Below are 21,028 nucleotides of genomic sequence, written 5' to 3'. Positions count from 1 at the left end.
CCGACATACAATGGCGCACCGATGCGTGGCAGCAGTAAGTGAATCAATAGATACGGGGATTCCTACGACTAACAGGCTCATAGCAAAGGATAAAAACTCTAACATGTTGGTATCCCGGGTTGCTGGCCTGGGCGTTCTGCACCACCGCCCGATTGGCTTCACAGGTCCGCTCAGCCAACACCTTCTCGGATACAACTCCGTCATCAATGTTATTCGCCAGACGCTACGAGAACTCGTCGAAGTAGCGGCCACACACATGTTCTTGTCTGGCTGCGCCAACCGACATACTGATATCTCATCGATAGCCATGAAGTGAGTCATGTTAGGCGTTTATCGTCTTGTTCAGTATGCTGACGTCCATTAGACTACCATTCCTGCTACCCAACAACTGTGCTCTCAGCATTGCTGTCAAATCTTATCTTGACGAATTGCTCAGTAACGACGCCGACCCCACTGCTGACGAGACCAAAGCTCGCGTGGTTGAAACTGCGTCAACACGCTACTTTCCACAATCACTCAATTTCTCCGAGGACCTCAAGACAGCCTTCTCCATATGGGACGCCATTTACACTGGAGTCAACAGTGCGAGCAACGCTACGATTCCTGAAGCAACCAAACAAGTCTGGACAGAGACGAACCAATGGCTCTCTGAACGACGATAAACCGTGCGATGAATTATGTGGCTGGCATGCTACGGCGCGAGATGATAATGGGGATAGCGCATGTAATATCACAGGAGGCTCGGGAGCTGGATTCCGCATCGTCATGGGTGCCTTGCAGGGTCTGAGACTTGGCCTCGCTTGCGATGCAAGGATGAAGAAAAAAAGGACTACAAGTCATGGATGAGCTTGCGAAAGCACTGGCGCTTCACTGGTAGAACATGGCGATGATTCCGCAAGACTAGGTCCATAGACTTATTCTTCAAGGCAATTGGTTCCACAGGCCAATGTACAAGTGTACCCTATACTTATCATTGAATATGTTGTAATCTTGCAGTCAAAAAAAAGTAGAGAGTATCTCAACGTAGACAAAGTCAAGTTTCAACACTGCTGTTAGGGTTAGTTTCATGCACTGCATCGGTTCACAATATGGATATGGTAAAGCGCTGCTCAAACCAGTGGGGGGTTCGATTTCAGCACTCTAAGTGAAACCAGCCATTGCTATTGAGTATGTGCATATTGCTAAAAGAACTTCTTTATGGCTGCTGCTTGTGATGTGAGAAAGAAATCTGGCCGGGGTGGAGATAGGAGAAGTAATGTCATGCTGGTGGGTTCTAGGATAGATGAGTTGAACTGGTGATGGAAAAGGTGGACTCGTGCTAACAATGTCCATCCACTCGCTCGAATAAAAAAATAGAGTAGAGAAGCCACGGCAAGGAAAGGAGGATTGCTGTCCGGACGAAGATCTACGAGCAGTGCTCCCGTCCCCAGGATATGTTTTCCAGATATACGGACTGGCGTCGGCTCGCATGCCTTATGGATACATGGCGGTTGCCGAGGTTTCCCTATCGTATTATGTGAAACCATCAGGGTCTTGCTTTTACGAAAGCCACATGTGCCGCTAGCCATAACAGTGACAGTGCATCGAGACGGCGAAATCCAGTGAGGCAATGTCTGGATGTCAGACTCTTGGGTCAGTTGTCGGGTGCGCGGGTCTACTTATCGCAAAGTATGGGCGTCTTGCTTGGCGTTCCGCTGGTGGCGTAGGCAGTGAGGCTGCAGCAGGCTCCAGGCGGCCGCGTAACAAGACCAGTCTCGCTCGGGTGCGACCAATTCGGCTGCCAGGTCAGGGCGATTGGCCCAACTGGCGCCCAGAGGCGGCCATGAGACGCCCTTCACAGCAAAGGGGACACAGTGTTTCTTATTAGGTCTGCTTGCCTAAGCGGTTCCAGCAACTTCCAATCGAGTGCGGTCGGCGCACGGACCCCAAAGGCAACATTGAGCTAGCTCTAGCAGTGAGATCACCGCTGTTCAAGCTCCAACTTACTTAAACCACCACACCCCAAACACCAAAGGTCATCTAAACTCCATCTGACCCCCCCGCTCTCTGATACCCTACACGTCCGCGCTGCTGCTTTCAACTGTCCCTCTTTTCACCGGAAAAGCAAGCCCCGCAGCACTCCAGATAGACACATCAGCAATATGTCGGCTGAACCAGACCACACCAAGCCGAAGCCGGACCTTTCAAAGTGCGTTGATTGCCACCCTCTGCGACACGGCAAACATGCTGACGACTTGACAGAAACCCGGACGGCGCTGAGCCCAAGGAGGTAGGCATCAACCGACGCCTTTGAGGCGACGCCCGCACTAACCCGCCATAGAACGATGAGACGGCGACGGCCATTTTGAAGAAGAAGAAGAAGCCAAACTCCCTCATGTGAGTGCGTCTGGAGCCACGGGCGGAAATTGATACTAACGATTTCAGCGTCACCGACGCCGTCAACGATGACAACTCGATCATCGCCCTCTCAAACAACACCATGGAGACTCTCCAGCTCTTCCGCGGTGACACAGTCCTTGTCAAGGGCAAGAAGCGAAAGGACACTGTTCTCATCGTGCTGGCTGATGACGATCTCGATGATGGCTCAGCGCGGATAAACCGTGTTGTTCGCCACAACTTGCGGGTCAAGCACGGCGACGTTATCACGATCCACCCGTGTCCCGACATCAAATATGTATGTATCTCTATCAAAACGCGCCATCTCTGGTCAATGCTAACATATCGTTTAGGCCAAGCGCATCGCAGTCCTCCCCATCGCCGACACGGTCGAGGGTATCACCGGTTCGCTGTTCGATGTTTTCCTTGCGCCATACTTCCGCGAAGCCTACCGACCGGTCCGCCAAGGCGACACCTTCACAGCCCGCGGTGGCATGCGACAGGTGGAGTTCAAGGTTGTTGAGGTTGACCCGCCAGAGTTTGGTATCGTTGCACAGGATACTGTTATCCACTGCGAGGGCGAGCCCATCCAGCGTGAAGACGAGGAGGGCAACCTCAACGAGGTTGGCTACGACGACATTGGTGGCTGTCGGAAGCAGATGGCACAGATCCGAGAGCTGGTTGAGTTGCCACTGCGGCATCCTCAGCTCTTCAAGTCTATCGGTATCAAGCCCCCGCGTGGTATTCTCATGTACGGCCCCCCCGGTACCGGTAAGACACTGATGGCTCGTGCCGTTGCGAACGAGACTGGTGCCTTTTTCTTCCTGATCAACGGTCCCGAGATCATGTCCAAGATGGCTGGTGAGTCCGAGTCAAATCTGCGCAAGGCATTCGAGGAGGCCGAGAAGAACTCGCCCGCCATCATCTTCATTGATGAAATCGATTCGATTGCGCCCAAGCGTGAGAAGACCAACGGCGAAGTCGAGCGCCGTGTCGTGTCGCAATTGCTCACCCTCATGGACGGCATGAAGGCTCGCTCCAACGTCGTCGTCATGGCCGCAACCAACCGCCCGAACTCGATCGACCCCGCTCTTCGTCGTTTCGGACGTTTCGATCGTGAGGTGGACATTGGTATTCCCGACCCCACTGGCCGTCTGGAGATCATGCAGATCCACACCAAGAACATGAAGCTCGCCGACGACGTCGACCTGCAAACCATTGCGGCTGAGACGCACGGTTACGTCGGTTCCGATCTGGCGTCGCTCTGCTCTGAGGCCGCCATGCAGCAGATTCGTGAGAAGATGGACTTGATTGACCTGGACGAGGACACGATCGATGCCGAAGTGCTCGACTCGCTCGGTGTCACCATGGAGAACTTCCGCTTCGCTCTTGGCGTGTCCAACCCATCGGCTCTCCGCGAGGTGGCTGTTGTCGAAGTGCCCAACGTTCGATGGGAGGACATTGGTGGTCTGGAAGATGTCAAGCGCGAGCTCATCGAGTCTGTGCAATACCCCGTCGATCACCCTGACAAGTTCCTCAAATTTGGCATGTCCCCATCTCGGGGTGTGCTCTTCTACGGACCTCCGGGTACTGGTAAGACGCTTCTTGCCAAGGCTGTGGCCAACGAGTGCGCTGCCAACTTCATCTCGATCAAGGGACCTGAGCTGCTTTCGATGTGGTTCGGTGAATCTGAGAGCAACATCCGTGACATCTTCGACAAGGCTCGTGCGGCTGCGCCTTGCGTTGTCTTCCTTGACGAGTTGGACTCGATTGCCAAGTCGCGTGGTGGATCTCAAGGCGACGCTGGTGGTGCTTCGGACCGTGTCGTCAACCAGCTTCTGACTGAGATGGACGGTATGACATCAAAGAAGAACGTCTTCGTCATTGGCGCCACCAACCGACCGGAGCAGCTTGACAATGCGCTGTGCCGTCCCGGTCGTCTGGACACACTCGTCTACGTCCCCCTGCCCGACCTTGCCTCGCGTGTCAGCATCATCAAGGCGCAGCTCCGCAAGACACCTGTGGCCGAAGATGTCGACATTGACTTTATTGCACAGAACACACACGGATTCTCTGGTGCCGATCTTGGTTTCGTCACGCAGCGTGCCGTCAAGCTCGCCATCAAGCAGTCGATCGCCATCGACATTGAGCGCCGCAAGGCTCGCGAGGCTGCTGGAGAGGACGTTGAGATGGACGTTGACGAGGAGGACCCAGTACCTGTGCTCACCAAGGCCCACTTTGAGGAGGCGATGCGCTCAGCTCGTCGGTCGGTGACTGATGTTGAGATTCGCCGATACGAGGCATTCGCACAATCAATGAAGAACTCTGGCGGATCCAGCTTCTTCCGCTTCCCCGACGCGGAGAACGCGGCGGCTGGAGGGGACCAGAACACATTTGGTGCGGGTGGCGAGGACGAGGACCTGTACAACTAGAGAGGGAGAGAGGGATGGATGATGGGGTTGTATTGGTGGGTGGGCAAACGAACGAAAGCAGGATGGCATGGCATCACGACGGACGGATTTCCCTTTATTACTCACCAAGACATGACATGAATACGGCCTGGCGGCTCTAGATGGACGGAGACGCATAATTGGAGCGAGACATGATGAGATATCAGCAGTAGCATTAGTGGCGATGGCCATGGAGAATGAGAATGAATATGCTGATGAAGTATGATTGTAGTTGTATTCTGTCTACATGTGTTGTGATGCTTGATTGAAGTGTTGGTGGCGGTACAGGTCGGAGCAAGTAAGTATACACACGACTACTGATGATGTTGGAGCTTTGGTTTGGCCCCCCCCCCAAAAAAAAGCTGACCGGTCAGTAGACGGATGGAGGAATTGTGGAGTTGAGCGAGTCTTTTTTTTTGGTGGCTCTGACTAGCTAGATGCAGTAGTATGTATGTATGTGCACGACTAGAGGATCTTTGCCGAGCCGGTGTATGTATGTATATGTACAAGATAGACCAGGGTACCGTGTGTACGAGGTAGGTAGGTAGTAGGTCCAAAGGCCGCGCAGTGTCCGAGTCTGTGCATACGTACGTATGTAGCAGTAGTAGCAGCATTGGCATGCATGTAGCTAGCGTAGATAGAGACTAACAAGAGAATTGCCAGGGTAACATGGTGCCAAGCGCATTTCGGGGCGGGCGGGCGAGCAAGCAAGCAAGCAAGGCCGGAAGCACTACGTATGGACTGTTATGTTGATGTAGGTATGGGGGCCCATGTGCCACTGAGGGCCCCGTGCGGCCAAAAATAAATAAGTAAAAAAAGGGGACGTTGTGTGTATACACATGGAACCCATGGCGGTGGATTGTGATTGGAGGCGTGGGCATCCGAGTCTGGCCTTTGTGTGTCTGACTATGTGTGTGTGTGTGTGGCAGATACGGTCTAAGTGGGCCGGGTCTTGGCGGGAGGGAAGATGGAGGAGCAGAGGCCTGGGCCAGGCGAAGTTCACTTGTCGTCCTCATAGGTGATTTCGCATACTTTTTCGAGCTCCTTCATGACGGTTTTTGCGCCGGCATCGATGGCGGATTTTGGGATCTTGAGGTCAAAGTCGAGGGCGTCTTCGGTGTCGGGGGCGGTGCCGTTGGCGAGGCCGTTGGCTGCGTCGTCTGCGAGTGCGTTGGTGCGGCGCTTCGAGTCGAGATCTCGCGTCTGCTCGCGGATACGCTGCATAGCGAGGTTGCGGGCCTCCTCGCAAGTGGTGGCTTGGCCAGAGCGGAACAGCTCGGTAATGTAGGCTCGAAGGGCGTCTTTGAAGCCCGAGGAGCGCAGCGACTCGTCGAGCGTCGCTTCGATGTTGCGGATGCCGGGGCCGGAGAGGAGCGCCGAGTAGATGTTGTTGCGCAGGTCGCGGGATATGCCGGATTGAGCTTGCTGCGTTGTAATAGGAATGGGGGTGTCGGACATGGTGGTGATGTTGGTGATGGTATGAGGGACTACGGGTCGGTGGAGAATAGGAGGGCTGGTGGCGGGCTTGGTGTGGGGAGGCGCAACGTTGGTATTGGTGTGTGCGTGGGATTAGGGAGGAGAAAGAGGAAAAAGGAGGTATAATGTTGGACGGAGTTTGGTGCTGATTGGGTATGTGGGAACCGAGAGTCGAGAGGTATTTGGGACAAAAGGGCCCAAAAAATAAAGACTATGTGTTGTCGGGATCGGAGTTGGGGCAAGGGTTCAGGGGGGGCGCAGCGAGGGATTTTGGCGACAAGCGATATTTGTCGGCAAAAGGGCGCAGATCAATCAATAAAAAAAAGCGACGAGGGCTCTGGAGCGGAAGAAATGAAGAGTCGGGCTTGCTTCCAAGGTCGCGGTAGCTGCTGATCCTGTTCGCGTGGGCTGGTGGCGCACGTGGGGTTGTGCTTGTGGGTGCTGGGGGGGCAGGGCGATGGGCAGCTATGTAGGATGTCGTAATATAGGGATGGCAGCCTTCCTTGTTCAGTGCAGCTCGAGGTCCGGCGGCGGAAGTAACCGTATTCGCGACGGGTCTGCCGGGGGGGGGGATAGGGTTTAGTTCAACGTTGGCGGTGAAGATCTCCAGGTCGCATGCGGGCGTGCGCGTGTGCGTGCGTGGACGTGGATGGATGTGCCGCTGTGGGAGGGACAGAGAGAGAAAGAGGGGCGAGGGGGGGGGTGGAGGGGGGAGGAGGGGCAGGTGTAGCAGAGAGGGGGGGGGGTATATTGATATAATATGGATGGATGGTGGGTGGATACGGTAGAGCAGGAGTGGTGAAGAGCAAGGCGGGGGAGGGGAGTGGTTGCGTGTGGCGGCGGTGTCGTGTGGCGTGGCCGGTGTCGTGGTAGCGGTGGTGGTAGTCTCGCAGCGGCGGAAGGGGGAGGGTAGTGTATAGTACAGTATAGCACACGATGGCGATGGCGATGGCGATGCTGGCGGGCTGGCCGTGGGTGATTCGGTACCTGCATGCTTTATCGCAAATATTGGCTCTGGGCAAGCCGGGCTGCCCATGTCCAGCGCTGCACGGGCCCCGCTACCCGCATTGGCTTCGGTTGGCCTGCTAGCCGCCTGTCGGACGGTATTGTATTGGGATGGATTGTATTGGCAATCCACATGCAGAAGCAGCTTGCCTGGTGCTGGTGCTGGTGCCATCCATCATTCCCCAGTTTGCCTGCCTGCCTGCGCGTTGCCCGCGTGCTGTTGCTGCTGCTGTTGGCCTTTTCTCTCCTCCTCTCTCCTCTCTCTCTCTCCCCTCCCTCCCCCCCTGGCCGCCGCTGCCAACGCCCTAAACTCTCTGCCTCTGCCTTCTCTTGCCTGCCCTCGCACAGTCGAATGCACAGCCCGCCCGCCCGTGTCCCTCTTACTACCACCACTACCACTACCACGGCCACTGCTCATCCTCCTGCTCCTGCTCCTGCTCCTGCTCCTGCTCCTCGTCCCAGTCCTGCTACCACCGCCGCCATTATCGCCGCCGCCACCACCACCACCCGCCTGCCTCCCCCTCCTCCCGCCAAGCTGCATCGCTGCCCCGACGATACGCGCCTCCCCCCTCAGGCCCCAGCACCCAAGCGCCCAAACGCAAACTACGCCAGGCCCGCGACATCGACGCCTGCCCTCCTTCTCCCCGCCTTCTTCCTCAGCACCGCCCCACTGCCTAGCTGTGCATCTGAGACTTCGTCCGCGCTCCCGACTTGCTCCCGCCGTCCACGAAACACGCCGTCTCAATCTCGCTTCGTCTCAGACAGGGTGTCCCAAGCGTCCCAGACAGGCCTCCCAGCAACGCCCTGGACCACGCTCGAGTCTAGCGCCCTACCGTCATCGATAACACCGGCCTTGTCCCTCTACAAGCTGGCGTGCTGAAGAGGGCTTGGCAGCAACACCAACCTCGACCCTCTGCCAACCCTCCGATCCTCTGCCGCCGGAAAAAAAAGAGGCACGCCTGTCGACGCCACCCGCCATGGCCTACACAACAAAGTACCACGAGGACTCGGATGCCGACGACGAGTTTGAGCGCCAGGCCATCTCCAGCCCGACGCTGCCCGCCGAGTACGAGAGCTCGCCCACCAGCTCAGGCCCGCTGAGCACCGAACATACCCCCACAACCTTCACCCATTCCCGCGACAGCAAGAGCAGCCCCACGGGACACATAATGGAATGGAGCGAAGACCAGACGGCCGACTTCATTGCCGACCTGGGCCTGGAGCAGTATGCCGATACCTTTGCTAGTACGTGGCCCTGTTTGCCGCTCTCCTTTTCTTAGCGCTCTCCGCTAACCAAGCCTCTCTCTCGCTGCAGACGAAGGTATCACGGGCGATGCCCTAGCCGCCCTGCAGCACTCGGAGCTGAAGGAGCTGGGCGTCAGCAGCGTCGGCCACCGCCTCACCATCCTCAAGGCTGTCTACGACATCAAGATACGGCAGAATGTGCCCATGGACCCGGATGACTACGTTCCGCTGTGTGAGTCTTTGTCGCCTTTTCTCTCCACCCACCTCTCTCGCCCCGCCGTGCTCGTCTAACACTACACCGACAGCTGCCGACACATCGGCACAGGAAGCCCCGCCTACGCAAGACGACTTTGCCAAAGTCATTCGGGTAGTCCAGGCGCGCGACGAGCGCATACATACCGCCGAGTCGGAACTGCGCCACCTCCGAGAAGACCTCAGCCGCGTCATAGAAGAGAACAAGCGCCTCCGCGAGGAGATACTGCCACTGGTGCGCATGTTGAAAGACAGCCAGCCGCTCCCGACCCCCCACGAGCACTCTGTCACCTCGCCACCAGCAACGCAAGAGCGATCTACTGGAAGTAGTCTGTCGCGTAAGTTCTCCACCAAGAAGCTTTTCCTTGGATCTGCGCCAAAGAACCCCTCTCCAACCATTCAAGAACATCGCACTCTTGTCGATCATTCTTCGTTGGATCCTTCAGCAGCAGCCGTCGCAGCCTCCTCACACCTCACAGCATCTCTTGGTGGTGGCGGCCCACAAATGTCGCCCAACTCCATCGCCCAGCCTTCGCCCACATCGCCCGCCTACGGTCAAAGCCAGAATCGCCAATACAACCGCGACATTCCTCGCAGCAACCACGACCATGATACCAACTCTGGATGGAGCCAAAACAACACATGGAACTCGGACACCACGGCCGTATCCGACCGTAACCGCGATCCCCGCGCTACTCCCGCACCACTATCTTCACGACCTATGCGAAACAATGCCGCGCCAACACCCAACCCTGACGAGCGCGATCCCCCTCTGTCCGGTGGCAGCTCAATGAATGCCTCGACATCCAACCCCGCTTCTTCGACGCCCTCGACGAACCCCCAAGTCGAAATATTCAAGTCTTTCCGCGTTTCCATTGACGACCCGTGCCACAAGGTGCTTCCGGTTGCGCTGAAGAAATACAACATCACGGCGGATTGGCGACAGTATGCCCTGTACATTGTGCACGGCGACCAGGAGCGATGCTTGGGATTGAATGAGAGACCCTTGATTTTGTTCAAGCAACTCGACAAGGAAGGACGGAAGCCAATGTTCATGCTCCGGAAACACGCAGCGCCCCAAGAAGGCCACGTTAGCACCGTGGGCGGCAACGACTTGCGGCCTGTCAACCCTCAAACAGAGAGCTTTGGATGGGGCAACCAAAATAGAGGGACGCCTCTGCCTGGTGGCGTGCTGTAATTGATAAGCACTGTCCCGAGCGAGGACCTGAGAGATTTGTTGTATTAACTTGCGAACACACAACTATTGTAAGATTCAAGAGGAGCATTAGAAGATACGGTCCAGGTACACACCACCGTGGGTGTTGTCGGCCCACGGCCAACCATGGCGACTGGCCCGAGATGGTATCCCGGAAAGAACAGCAGACTTTTCCGATACATCTCCTCATGATGACTGGAGTTTTGGCGTACACAAACAACTATGTCCCCGATGCATAGCGGCATACGATCCGCTCGAGGTCCATCATTGTTCGTTTGTAACTGCACGGCACACACACACCCATCAAGACAAACCGAGAGGCCCAAGAACCGCCTCATCGTGTTTATAGAGGAAGGGGTTATATTATCTTTTTTTTTTCTTACAGATCTTCGCCGACGATCTATCTTGTTTTCTTCATTTCCGGGAAATTTTGTAGTAGTTATTTTGGCCATGGGTAGGCACGTTTTTCCTTTTTCGTATCTTCTTCTACCACTGTTTGTTATTACTGCACAGCGAGCGTAAAACATCGCATTAGCCACGGTCACTAGCATTTTACAATGCAAAAACTCTCCTTTGTTCAATGCAAAAACATATTTTCAGTATATCTCTTTTTTTTGACTTGGTTTCCACTAAGTCTGTCATATGACTACAATCAAGATCTGTGTTATGTTCTTCCATGTCACTTTGTTACAACGGCGCGCCACTCGCCCATGTCTCGATTTCTTCTTCTTCTTCTTCTTCTTCTTCTTATTCTTCCACACCATAAAAATGCTATTCTAGTCCCACCTCTCTTACAATGTACAATGCAGCATACCCACGACTAACCAGCCCGTCTCACACAGCCACAGCCACACACTCACACACATACATACATACATCAGACAGACTTACTAGCACCCCCCACCCCCTAGACACACGTAACCCACAGGCCAACTACCCGAAAAAGAACACGCTTGCGGGCTAATCCCCGCTGTAAAACAAGAACAATCACACCACCCCACCCCACCCACTACCGGCATCTATCTATCAACGTATGTATCCATCTATCTGGGTACTGGGTATCTATCCAGCCATCCAATCTAATCCCATGCCACCACCCCATTCCGATTCCGATTCCGCTTCCCAGCCGATACCTACCTACCTACCTACCTCGCTCCTCCTCCTCCTCTTCCCGCTCCTCCACACATCCACACACATCCACACACATCCACACACATCCACACACATCCACACACATCCACACACATCCACACACATCCACACACATCCACACACATCCACACACATCCACACACACACGGCCAACTAGTGCAGCATGTCGCGCACGGAGCCCTGTCAATGCCCTCCCTTCTTGTCCAGCCACACCTTCCCTGGTACTTTGGTGAAACAGCCGGCGCCGCTACAATCCCACTCTCCCATAACCTATAACTTTGATTGCTTTGACTGTGCAAATGCTGCTTTTTATAGAGACGTTGTTTATGGCTTCGAGATGAGATGTGGGGTTTGAGGGGTGAGGGTTCGTCGTCGGATTCATGGTGGGATGGCATGGCATGGCATGGCATGCTGGGTGTTGGGTGTTGGAGAAACGACTGGGGGGAGTGTGGGGAGAGAGGGAGAGAGAGTGGTATGGGTAGGGATATGGGTATTGAGAGGACGGAAGTAAGTAAGTAAGAGATGAGCATGCGAGTGTGTGGTGGTGGTGGTGGTGGTGGTGGTGGAGACGTGGGGGGTTTTGTTCCTGTTCTTTTTCAAGAACTTGACGATGTAGAACTTGATAGGAGAGCATGGTTAGAGGTATGTACATGATGGCTGTTTTATGGCCTGTCAAGGCATGTGATGGGTGTGGTGTTTTCTCTGCGCTAGGAAGATAAACTTCAAGGCATCCTCTCTCTCTCTCTATCTCTCTCTCTCCGTTTTTTTATAGCCATTGAAAAAAAAATAAACTCGGAAAGTTTATGCCCCTGCTTTTTACGGTTGATGTACTTATACATTCAATCATGTCTGCAAGACGCTTTTCTTTCTTTGTTTCCTGATATTTGGGTATCTCCTCTTCTTTCTTTCTTTTTTGGTTCTCTTTCTCCACCCGTTTGAATGGCTCATGGACGCCCAATTCTCTTCCCCCGCCTCAGACTCCATATTCCCCCTTCAATTCCCCCCTCTTCGCCCTCAAAACGGCTTCGCCGCCTTCCTCAACTCCGTCTTTCCACTAACGGGGTCCCTAAACTCCCTCCAACTAATAGGATGCATAACCCTGCCCTCCTCACTCCTAGCTAGCACAACACCAAGCTCGTTTCGATCGGTCGCGACGTAGTAGTTGCCGCTATCGCCCAGGCTAATGACGGTGCCGCGCACCAAGTCGCCGACGCGGAAACTCTCCTCGATCCTAATCTTGTCCTTTTCCGTCGCGCGGATGTCTTCGCGCCGTATCTGCGCAACAAACGCTTCGCGGCACACGGCACCGTCCACGACGAGGATCTCGCACGACGCGAATCGCGGTCCCAGGCGTGTGATGCGCACGAGCACCGTGCTGGTGACCGTGGGTAGCAGCGGCACTCCACCGCCCGAGTTGGGGCCTACGATGCCCGGGTCGCTGGACGCGGGCGGGCGTGTAATAGACACGAGAGGTGCGAGCTTGGATTTGGATGCTGGCGCTGCTTGTGAGGATGAAGGCGACGAGACGACGGGTCCCGCTATCGAAGCGTAGATTTGCGACTCGTAAATGTGCGTTCCTGGGCCCGGCGAGTATTTGTCAATGCTGCCGAGAAGCTGCCCTGGCAGCGCTATAGATGGTAACGCCATGGCGGGGGTGGAACACGAGGGTCGGTCGCTTGACGAGGTCGTGTATCAAAAGGTTTTGCTATATAGGAACTTGACAGCGCCCTTCTTGGACGCACTAGCGAGGATGGGGTAAGTCGCTTCCGGCAATGGACAAGTCGTTGGAGCGCGCGGTTTTGCTATGGTTTCACTCGTCCCGTTTGAGTATGTGGGCGCACGGGTGGCTGTGGTGGTGGTGTTGATGGATACAGCTAACAACTATAATAGTTCACTTTGAACCCGTCTGGAACTTTGACTAGTTGCGGAAGCTTACGTCATTCGCCTAAACTTGCCGCCGATAACGCGTTGCTCGAGTTCACGTAAACAACGGTTCGGGGCACTGCGCTCCCCACGCCCTCGTCATTACACTAAGTATATATCGAGCGCGACTGCGCGTCTTGCGCAGTCCACACGCTGGTTTCGCTGGTTTCGCTGGTTTCGCTGGCCCAGTTGAGCGCTTGCGGCTCAAACCCCCACAGGCGCCTTTGCGAATACAAAGCAGAAGAACGCCGGTTTTGTGCCCACATGTGTGTATAGCTCCTTTGCTCCAATCGCCGAGCCATGCAATTCCACGCAAATCAATCATCAAAGTCATTCGCTCATGGTAACGTTCCGGCAAAAGACGCGCCCCATCTGCCCTTCAGACAGGTTCATACGTGTCCCTTCTGTCCGGGGTCTGACTCTTCGGTCCGGCGACTAGACGGCCTGGTAGAGGAGAAGCGGTTCGCCAATGTTTTCTATCTCGGGGATAGTGCACTTGAGGTCGAACGCTTTCGATAGCACAATCTTGAAGATCTGGGTGAGGTTAGCACATGTCCGGCTCTGGCTATGCGACGTTGCGTACCTTTTGCACGTTGATGCTGTGACTTGTTGAGCTGAAGATGAGACTGGCTTTCATTGCTCGCGCGAACCGCTTGGCCTGTATGTTGTCAACCTACTTCCTTTTCCTGCATTAGAGCATGATGCTTACCTGATTGGAAATCTCTTCCTGCTCTTCTCGAGGAAAGTTGACAAAGTGATCGTACTTTGTGCCCACCAGGAACGGAATGGCAGTCTTGTTGAAGCCGCGCCCTTGGCGGTACCACTCCTTGATGGAGTTGAGGGTGCTCTTTCGGGTCAAGTCGAACATGAAGAGTATCGCGACGGCGTCGTTGCAGACCAATGGCAGCATGTTGACAAATTCGCGCTGGCCGCCTAAATCCCAGATGGAGAAGGTAATTTCTGTGTTCCGGATGGAGATGGTCTTCTCCATGAAGTTGACACCTGCCCCTGTCAGAACGCGCAAACTGCAGAAAAAGTACCGTGTAACGCACCCAGTGTTTGGATATAGTCTTCGTCCCAACTGCCCTCGACGTACTTGACCATCAGGCTGGTCTTTCCGATTTGCGCGTCGCCCACCATGCCCACCTTGATCACCACGCTGGCGTTCTTGACCGCATCCTGCTGCTGCTGTTGTTGTGCGCTCCGTTGCTGCTCCTGATATGAGTTTGAGCGGGCGCCGCCCTCCGACGTCGAGTACCGTCCCATCTGCGAGCTTGGCCGCGAGTGCGATTGGCCTATGTGTGCGTCTCGGTTGTCGTAGTAGCCATGCCGCGGGGGCGTGTCGGCGTCGGACGATGTAGCGAAGCGCGAGCCGTTGTGTGTGGTGTATTGGTAGGCCGTGTCCGAGTATGACGTTGACGGCCGATGAGGGTCGTTTGTGTAGGGCGACGGGCTGTTGTTGAGGCTGCTGGTCTGGCCCACGTCAGGCAGGGGTGTGACCGTGTTGGCGGTAATGGTACTAGCCATGCTGTCGTCGGGGCCGTCCATGGTTTGGTCCATGTGTTTTTGCGCCTCGTGGGCGTCGACGGTCACGGGCTCGGGCGGCAGCAGGTCGGGATGCGGCAGCTCGGCATGGCCGTCCAAGTGTGCTGGGTGTGCGTCTAGCACAGGCGCCTGACTCGAGGATTCCTCCATGGGCGCGACTTCTGGTGTTATGCTGGCGGCAGTGACGTGAGCTGAAAGCGCGCACGCGTCGACAACAGGAGGCGAGCTGGAGCGGGCAGACGCGACCGCAGATATCGTCGCGGGGGCAAGTTCACGTGTTCTGGGGCTATCAGGCTGCAAAAGGGGCGTGTATGTTATGGGCTGAAGGTGCCTTCTGTTGACCAAGTGGTTGCTGGGATGCAATTGGGTATCATGGCGTAGCGCTGAGGGCTGCACCTGGCCCGGAGGCGCCAAGCCCCAAGCCTCCGCGAGGGGCTGCTGTGGCTGGTGCCCGATAAGCCGCTTATCGGTCGATCAAAAAGTTCATTTTCCAATTCCTCTCCACCACGCCCGGCCGCCTTTTTTTGCGACTCGCCCCAGCACGACACCACCACACGCCCGGCACACACACCGAACATGGCCAAGCGCCCGGCAGACGCGGGGCAGGAGCTGGACGCCGTCAAAAATGGAGAGCGGCCCATGGAAATCGACGCCCCCAACGAGGCCGGCGAGTTCGAGGACGAGTTCGAGGACGAGTTTGAGAGCGAGGACGAGATTCTCGAGGCTGGCGTCGACGGGCGGCCCGACGAGGAGCGCGAGGCCGAGGAGCGCGAGAGCGGCATGGACGTCGACCAAGGTGAGGGCGCCAAATTGCGCCTTTAATCCAGAGCATGCCGCTGACCATGTCGGCAGGAACTTTCATTCCCGGGCGACACAAACTCTCGCCGGGCGAGACATTGAACCCTGATCTCTCTACATACGACATGCTCCACACGCTGGAAGCCCCATGGCCCTGTCTGTCCTGCGACATCATCCCCGACAATCTCGGCTCCGATCGCAAAACCTACCCCGCGACCGTATATGCAGTGGCTGGCACACAGGCGGCGCGGGGCCGGGACAAGGAGAACCAGATCATGGTCATGAAAATGAGCAGCTTGTCGCGCATGGAGAAGGAGGACGAGGAAGAAGACGACGACGATTCCGACGACGAGGCATCCGACCCGATTCTCGAGACCAAGTCAATACCCTTGACCAGCTGCACAAACCGTATACGAGCACACCAAACACCGCAAGCGACGTCTGCGCAGCCTCCGACGACGCTCACAGCCGCCATGACCGAGTCAGGCCAAGTCCTCATCCATGACGTTACCCCCCATCTCACCTCTTTCGACACACCCGGCACTTCGATTTCTCCCACACAAAATAAGCCCGTCTGCACCATCCGTGCTCATGGATCCAACGAGGGTTATGCGCTCGACTGGTCACCCCTGATACCAGAAGGAAAGCTTCTCACGGCTGATTGTGCTGGAAAGATTTTTGCAACGACTAGGACCCAGGGCGGAGGCTTCGTAACAGACACAACACCATACACTGGCCACCGGGGCTCAGTCGAGGAGCTCCAATGGTCTCCGACCGAGAAGCACGTCTTCTCATCGGCATCAAGCGACGGCACAGTCAAGATCTGGGATGCGCGGTCAAAATCACGGAAGCCCGTACTCAGCGTTCAAGCCTCCAAGACCGACGTCAACGTACTCAGCTGGTCGCACCAAACAGCCCATCTTCTCGCTAGCGGCGCCGACGACGGTGAGTGGGCCGTCTGGGACTTGCGACAATGGAAGCCATCGACCGACATGTCGAGCGACAAGAAGCCCTCGCCAGTCGCATCCTACACATTCCACAAGGAGCAAATTACCTCTGTGGAATGGCACCCTACCGACGACAGCATCGTGCTTGTTTGCGCCGGCGACAACACCCTCACACTATGGGATCTCGCCGTCGAACTCGACGACGAAGAGAGCAAGTACACAGCAGGCGTGCAAGACGTGCCGCCACAATTACTGTTTGTGCACTACATGGAGCAGATCAAGGAGGCACACTGGCATCCGCAGATCCCAGGCGCCATCATGGCCACGGGCGGCTCCGGCTTCAACATTTTCAAAACCATTAGCGTATGAAGTTTTGTCGTAGTCTCACCCATACTCTGGGAAAATAAAAAAAATTCGGAAATTTTAAACCTAGAAAGTCGAATTTTTTTTTGCTCCCTTCGCTTTCCTTTTTTCTTTGTGTGCAACCTCCTCCTCCCCCCCTTTTTTTTTATTCTCCAAGTCTTTCCAACATCCAAATCCGGGTGCTGTTAAACAAAGAAAATTGATTGAAATGCTTATTTATTTCACTTGTACTCATAATCTCTTCTCCCCGCTCCCTTTCTTTTCTTTCAATTTTTTTTTCCTTTTCCAACAGCCACAATCCTGCCTCCCTCTCACACATCCACACATCCAAAAAAAAAACTCCACCCTCTCTGCCATGCTCCATCCATCCAATGCCTCAACCGTCCGCAACGCCATTACTCCAGCCCGAGAATCAAACGCAAGCCCCAGCCCAAGACCGAGTCAAGACTGTCTCTCCACACCAGCATTTCCACATGCTCGACACAAGTTTCCCCGAAAGCCACATGCGAACTCGGCTCTGGGCGCTGCCGTTTCCGCATCCAAAGTGGGGTGTTGAGACGGATACGGGACGGGTGTATGAGGATGTGGGGTTGATGGTGGAGGCGTGGCGGGGTGATGATGATGATGATGATGAGGGGGAGGGGGTTGTAAGGGAGAGTGTTGAGGGGAGGGGAGAAGAGGCTGGGATAGTGAGTGTGGAGAAGAAGAATAAGACGAAAGAGAAGAAGAGGAAAAGAGAAAGCGGAGGAGAGGAAGAAAGGAGAAACAAGAGGAAACAAGACTGAGAAAGAGTTTTTGGTTTGACGATGATGATGCTGCTATTACTCCTATAGTAATAAGATATAATAATATAGCATCACAATTTTTTCTTTTTTTTCTCTTAAAAAAAGTGGATATATCTTTCTCCATTATTTCCTATACAGATCGCTCAATCGGCCGAACCTGTCCGCCGTTTTCCAAACTAGCTGGTGGTGCACGGGGGAATAATTGTGCACCCGCCTCGCTCATTTCTCTAATCTTTTTGATCAAATTGCTGTGTCCATTTATTAGTTCCTTGTTCGAACAGTAGTCTTCTTTCTCGCATCAGTGTCGACTTACTTGACAGGTAAATGCAGTTTATTCTGCTCTCGCCAGAGAATACCAACGACCTTGTCTCGTCCTCGACTGTGGTCTTCGAGATGCTCTGTAATGAGCTGGCGACCCAGTTCCTTGCTGCACCCGTAGATTCGCTGTGTGCAGCCGTCGAAGCTGCAGATCCACGAGTCGCGGGCTCCGTTGGCTTCGTACGTGGGCAAGGGTGTTGATACGATGTGGGGGGCGACTGTAGGTTTGCTGTTGCCGGCTGCGGATGATGAAGGCCGCTGACGTAGAGGGAGGAGTGGTACAGCGGTTGGCTCGGCATCTGCTTCGGCGGAATCTGACTCGTTGGTTGTGGGCGGGGAAGAAGGGGCCAGAGGGGTGCTGGCTGTTCGTTTTCGTCGGGAAACATGCGCTTCGTGTTCCGTGTCTGTGTCGTCTAGCTTTCTCTTCTCGCGACTTGGCGAGAGTGCCTGGGTCGGGGTGGTGTTTGTATCTGATTCAGGATTGGTCTTGGCTTCGTTCTCACTTTGCGAGCCTGCCGATGAGTCGGTGGCTGGTACGGGCGCTTTACCCTTGCCGCCTCTTTGCCCGCCTGGCTTGAGTTTTATGCCTTTACTTTTGCCAGAGAACTTGCCGCTTTTGGGCCGTAAGACCGAGAGGCGTCCTTGCTTCCGTCTACCTGGTGGCCGGCGTACGGGTGTTCGTATTGTGTCTTCGCTCTCGTCCTCCTCTTCTTCGTCGGATGTATCGGATGAGTCGCTCTGTTCGTTTCTGAGTGTTGCGTGGTCTTTTCGTGGTTTGAGCTCAACGTCTTCTGCTCTTCTTTGCTCGACTGCGGATAGCGTATGACCAGCCGCCAGTTCTTCATATATTGGTTCTGCGGCAAAAAACTCAATGGCTTTCCGCCGTGGATGGTCCATCATGTAGCAGAGGTTCTGCGCGTGTACCAAAAGCACGTTTTTTGCAGTTTCGACTTGCTCAATCTCATAACGCTTGACGATGAGTTGCGCGACGCGATCCAAGGTGATTTGGTTTCTTCCCGCGCGCACAACGCGCTGATTGACTGCTTTTTGCATAAACTCGAAGAGTGCTGCAGCCTCCCACCAATTATCATCCTTCTTGGGTGCTTCTGCCGTGTTCGACCCCGCAGTCTTCCCCCGGGCGCTCTGTGACCTTGCAGGGGTGAGTGCCTGCCTCGTGGCAGGAGCGGGTGTAGATGTTGATTTGGACCTGGACGATGTGCGCTCGGATTGTATTTGAGAATAGCGTCCCTCAATGCGTGCTTTGCAGTCGTCAAAGTCGCTCTACCGGTAGATTAGCGCGAGTCGCAGTGTTCAGTTGAATGGCACTTGCTGGGAATTTTCTTCTGAAGCGCTGGTATAGCGGAGTGGTGCTCCAGCTCAAGCCTTGGGCTCTGTTTAAGAAGCACATCATGAGGAACATGTGATGGTGATCAAAGATTTGCTCTGCCAGGGCCGTATCGTTACAGGCGAAGCGCTCATCCTCGGCGTACTATAACCAGTCAGCATCGATGGCTCCAGTGCAGCGTAATTGCCGCAGAAGGGGGTTCTTTTGACTGAGCCGCAGCTCGTGGTGTTTAGCTTACTTCCTGGAAGATGAGTTCAGCGCTGGGACCGCCGCCCTTCTTGCGCGCTTCGCCGTAGATGTCTGTGACAAAGTATAGGATTTCCACGGCCTGGATCATTTCGTCGTATATCGGCTTGTACTGTGGGGACGGCTGGATCTCGAACCAGCCAGCCTTGCCCTGGGCCCATAGCACGTACGCGCCGTCCGTCATTTCGCCATAAGAGAAACGTGTCACATTCCGTATCTCAATATCCGTGGGTTTGTATGGTTTCTTCAGGACTGCAACCGTGTCAATCGCCTGTGTCGGCCTCTCGAAGCGCTCGCGGCGGCGGCGACTCTACGTACGGTAATTCAGCTGGCTGCGCCCAGGTGTCTCCAGCCGCCCGTTGACCTTGAGCGGGGTATCTGCGTATGCGGCGAGCAGACTGGCGGGTCTGCCGCTGTTCTCATAGACGATGCGCGCATCTTTCAGGACGAATATCTCCCACTCGTCCGAATTGGTGTTGGAGGGGTCCAGGGGCTTCAGTACGTCAGACTCGGGGACCGACATGTTGGTGTATCATGAAGCGTGTCTTTCCGGCGCGAAGGTGGTGTATATGTATAGGATAGCGCGCGAGGCCTCTGCAGGCCACAAAAGGGCCGGCGCGAGCTGTCTAACGCGGCGTGCGGCATGCAGCTAGACGGGGATGCGCGTTTAGACTCGGCATGTGCGTTATCGATAATGGCTGTCCTTTTGCATCATAGGGGGCCTGACGCCTTACACACCGCAGCCAGAAACATGCATGACGAGATTGTTGAGATTGTTCAGATTGTTCAAGGGGAGAGAGTCTGCTCAGCGTATAGGGATCGGCCAAGGCAAGAGAGGCGCCATTGGTTGCCGTGACAGGCGCGACTGGCACGCCCAGGAGAGGGTCCCGCAACCACAACAACCACACTTCATTTCTTCACCAACCAAAGGCGTCTTCCATCATCCTTCATCGCAACTCCAGCCGCCATGGCCATCTTGTTGTATACTCGTGTGTTGTCAGACGCCACGTATCAACCAGTGGCTGCAGACGGATTACAACCATACCACAAGCCTTGCTGTCTCCTACCCTGGCCATTCATTTCTCAAACATGTCGCATTCTACTCGCATCAGGATGATCATCCTTGGTAATTGGAACGGCGATGACAAGCTCGGAGATACCGTATACAACTTGACATGTCCAAGTTGATGCCGCCGCCAAACGGTCCATATCTGCCACCCAACATGCACCCAACAAGAACAAAACAAGCGAGGAGAGACAAGACATCAATCAAGAAGAGACATGCAAAAGGGAATGCAGGCGGCTGTGGCCCAGCTCCCGTTTGAAGCAATTAGATTTACGTCGGCAATATTACTTACAGGACTAGGAAGGCGGTGTGCCGACGCAAAATAAGCTTCATGCATATATCCCCGCAAACTCAATAACGTATGTGGCAAGCGAGCGCCGCAGGTAAGCGAGCGCCGCACCCCACCAAACCTGCGCACCTCTCCTATCTCAACGAACAATGGCTCAACGTAGCGCTACTCAATTAGCTTTAAATAAAGCAGATATTCAGCTTGCTATTTCTTCTATTAATCTCTATTAAA

General features: G+C 54.9%; 8 protein-coding genes across 8 annotated transcripts; 4 read left to right on the top strand and 4 right to left on the bottom strand.

The window, feature by feature from the left end:
• Positions 1 to 2,041: 2,041 nt before the first annotated feature.
• SETTUDRAFT_163286 (uncharacterized protein) lies at positions 2,042 to 5,043 on the top strand. Its single transcript, XM_008027572.1, has 5 exons — positions 2,042 to 2,188; positions 2,242 to 2,269; positions 2,321 to 2,376; positions 2,425 to 2,674; positions 2,730 to 5,043. The coding sequence occupies exons 1-5, from the start codon at positions 2,142 to 2,144 to the stop codon at positions 4,806 to 4,808; spliced, it is 2,460 nt and encodes an 819-aa protein (XP_008025763.1). The 5' UTR covers positions 2,042 to 2,141; the 3' UTR covers positions 4,809 to 5,043.
• Positions 5,044 to 5,653: 610 nt separating this feature from the next.
• On the bottom strand, positions 5,654 to 6,284 carry SETTUDRAFT_171506 (uncharacterized protein; the record flags this gene model as incomplete). The annotated part of the gene is made up of 1 exon (XM_008027571.1): positions 5,654 to 6,284. The coding sequence occupies one exon, from the start codon at positions 6,282 to 6,284 to the stop codon at positions 5,826 to 5,828; it is 459 nt and encodes a 152-aa protein (XP_008025762.1). The 3' UTR covers positions 5,654 to 5,825.
• A 2,000-nt stretch (positions 6,285 to 8,284) lies between these two features.
• On the top strand, positions 8,285 to 10,002 carry SETTUDRAFT_89155 (uncharacterized protein; the record flags this gene model as incomplete). Its single annotated transcript, XM_008027570.1, has 3 exons — positions 8,285 to 8,552; positions 8,623 to 8,784; positions 8,858 to 10,002. 3 exons carry the CDS (start codon positions 8,285 to 8,287, stop codon positions 10,000 to 10,002), a joined length of 1,575 nt encoding a protein of 524 aa, XP_008025761.1.
• Positions 10,003 to 11,951: 1,949 nt separating this feature from the next.
• On the bottom strand, positions 11,952 to 12,936 carry SETTUDRAFT_163283 (uncharacterized protein). The gene has a single exon (XM_008027569.1). The coding sequence runs from the start codon at positions 12,817 to 12,819 to the stop codon at positions 12,187 to 12,189; it is 633 nt and encodes a 210-aa protein (XP_008025760.1). The 5' UTR covers positions 12,820 to 12,936; the 3' UTR covers positions 11,952 to 12,186.
• A 328-nt stretch (positions 12,937 to 13,264) lies between these two features.
• SETTUDRAFT_171503 (uncharacterized protein) lies at positions 13,265 to 14,960 on the bottom strand. The gene is made up of 4 exons (XM_008027568.1): positions 14,148 to 14,960; positions 13,805 to 14,097; positions 13,679 to 13,753; positions 13,265 to 13,629 (listed from the first exon to the last, which is right to left on the bottom strand). Exons 1-4 carry the CDS (start codon positions 14,788 to 14,790, stop codon positions 13,531 to 13,533), a joined length of 1,110 nt encoding a protein of 369 aa, XP_008025759.1. The 5' UTR covers positions 14,791 to 14,960; the 3' UTR covers positions 13,265 to 13,530.
• Positions 14,961 to 15,166: 206 nt separating this feature from the next.
• Positions 15,167 to 16,871, top strand: SETTUDRAFT_171502 (uncharacterized protein). Its single transcript, XM_008027567.1, has 2 exons — positions 15,167 to 15,436; positions 15,493 to 16,871. Exons 1-2 carry the CDS (start codon positions 15,217 to 15,219, stop codon positions 16,752 to 16,754), a joined length of 1,482 nt encoding a protein of 493 aa, XP_008025758.1. The 5' UTR covers positions 15,167 to 15,216; the 3' UTR covers positions 16,755 to 16,871.
• Positions 16,872 to 17,119: 248 nt separating this feature from the next.
• SETTUDRAFT_31591 (uncharacterized protein) lies at positions 17,120 to 17,533 on the top strand (the record flags this gene model as incomplete). Its single annotated transcript, XM_008026884.1, has 1 exon — positions 17,120 to 17,533. One exon carries the CDS (start codon positions 17,120 to 17,122, stop codon positions 17,531 to 17,533), a length of 414 nt encoding a protein of 137 aa, XP_008025075.1.
• A 130-nt stretch (positions 17,534 to 17,663) lies between these two features.
• On the bottom strand, positions 17,664 to 19,965 carry SETTUDRAFT_171501 (uncharacterized protein; the record flags this gene model as incomplete). The annotated part of the gene is made up of 5 exons (XM_008027566.1): positions 17,664 to 17,781; positions 17,847 to 19,132; positions 19,182 to 19,340; positions 19,435 to 19,694; positions 19,761 to 19,965. The coding sequence occupies 5 exons, from the start codon at positions 19,963 to 19,965 to the stop codon at positions 17,664 to 17,666; spliced, it is 2,028 nt and encodes a 675-aa protein (XP_008025757.1).
• Positions 19,966 to 21,028: the final 1,063 nt, after the last annotated feature.

This window comes from Exserohilum turcica (assembly GCF_000359705.1).
Source record: "Exserohilum turcica Et28A unplaced genomic scaffold SETTUscaffold_2, whole genome shotgun sequence".
Lineage (NCBI taxonomy): Eukaryota > Fungi > Ascomycota > Dothideomycetes > Pleosporales > Pleosporaceae > Exserohilum > Exserohilum turcicum.
This window is presented reverse-complemented; position numbering and strand designations above follow the sequence as displayed.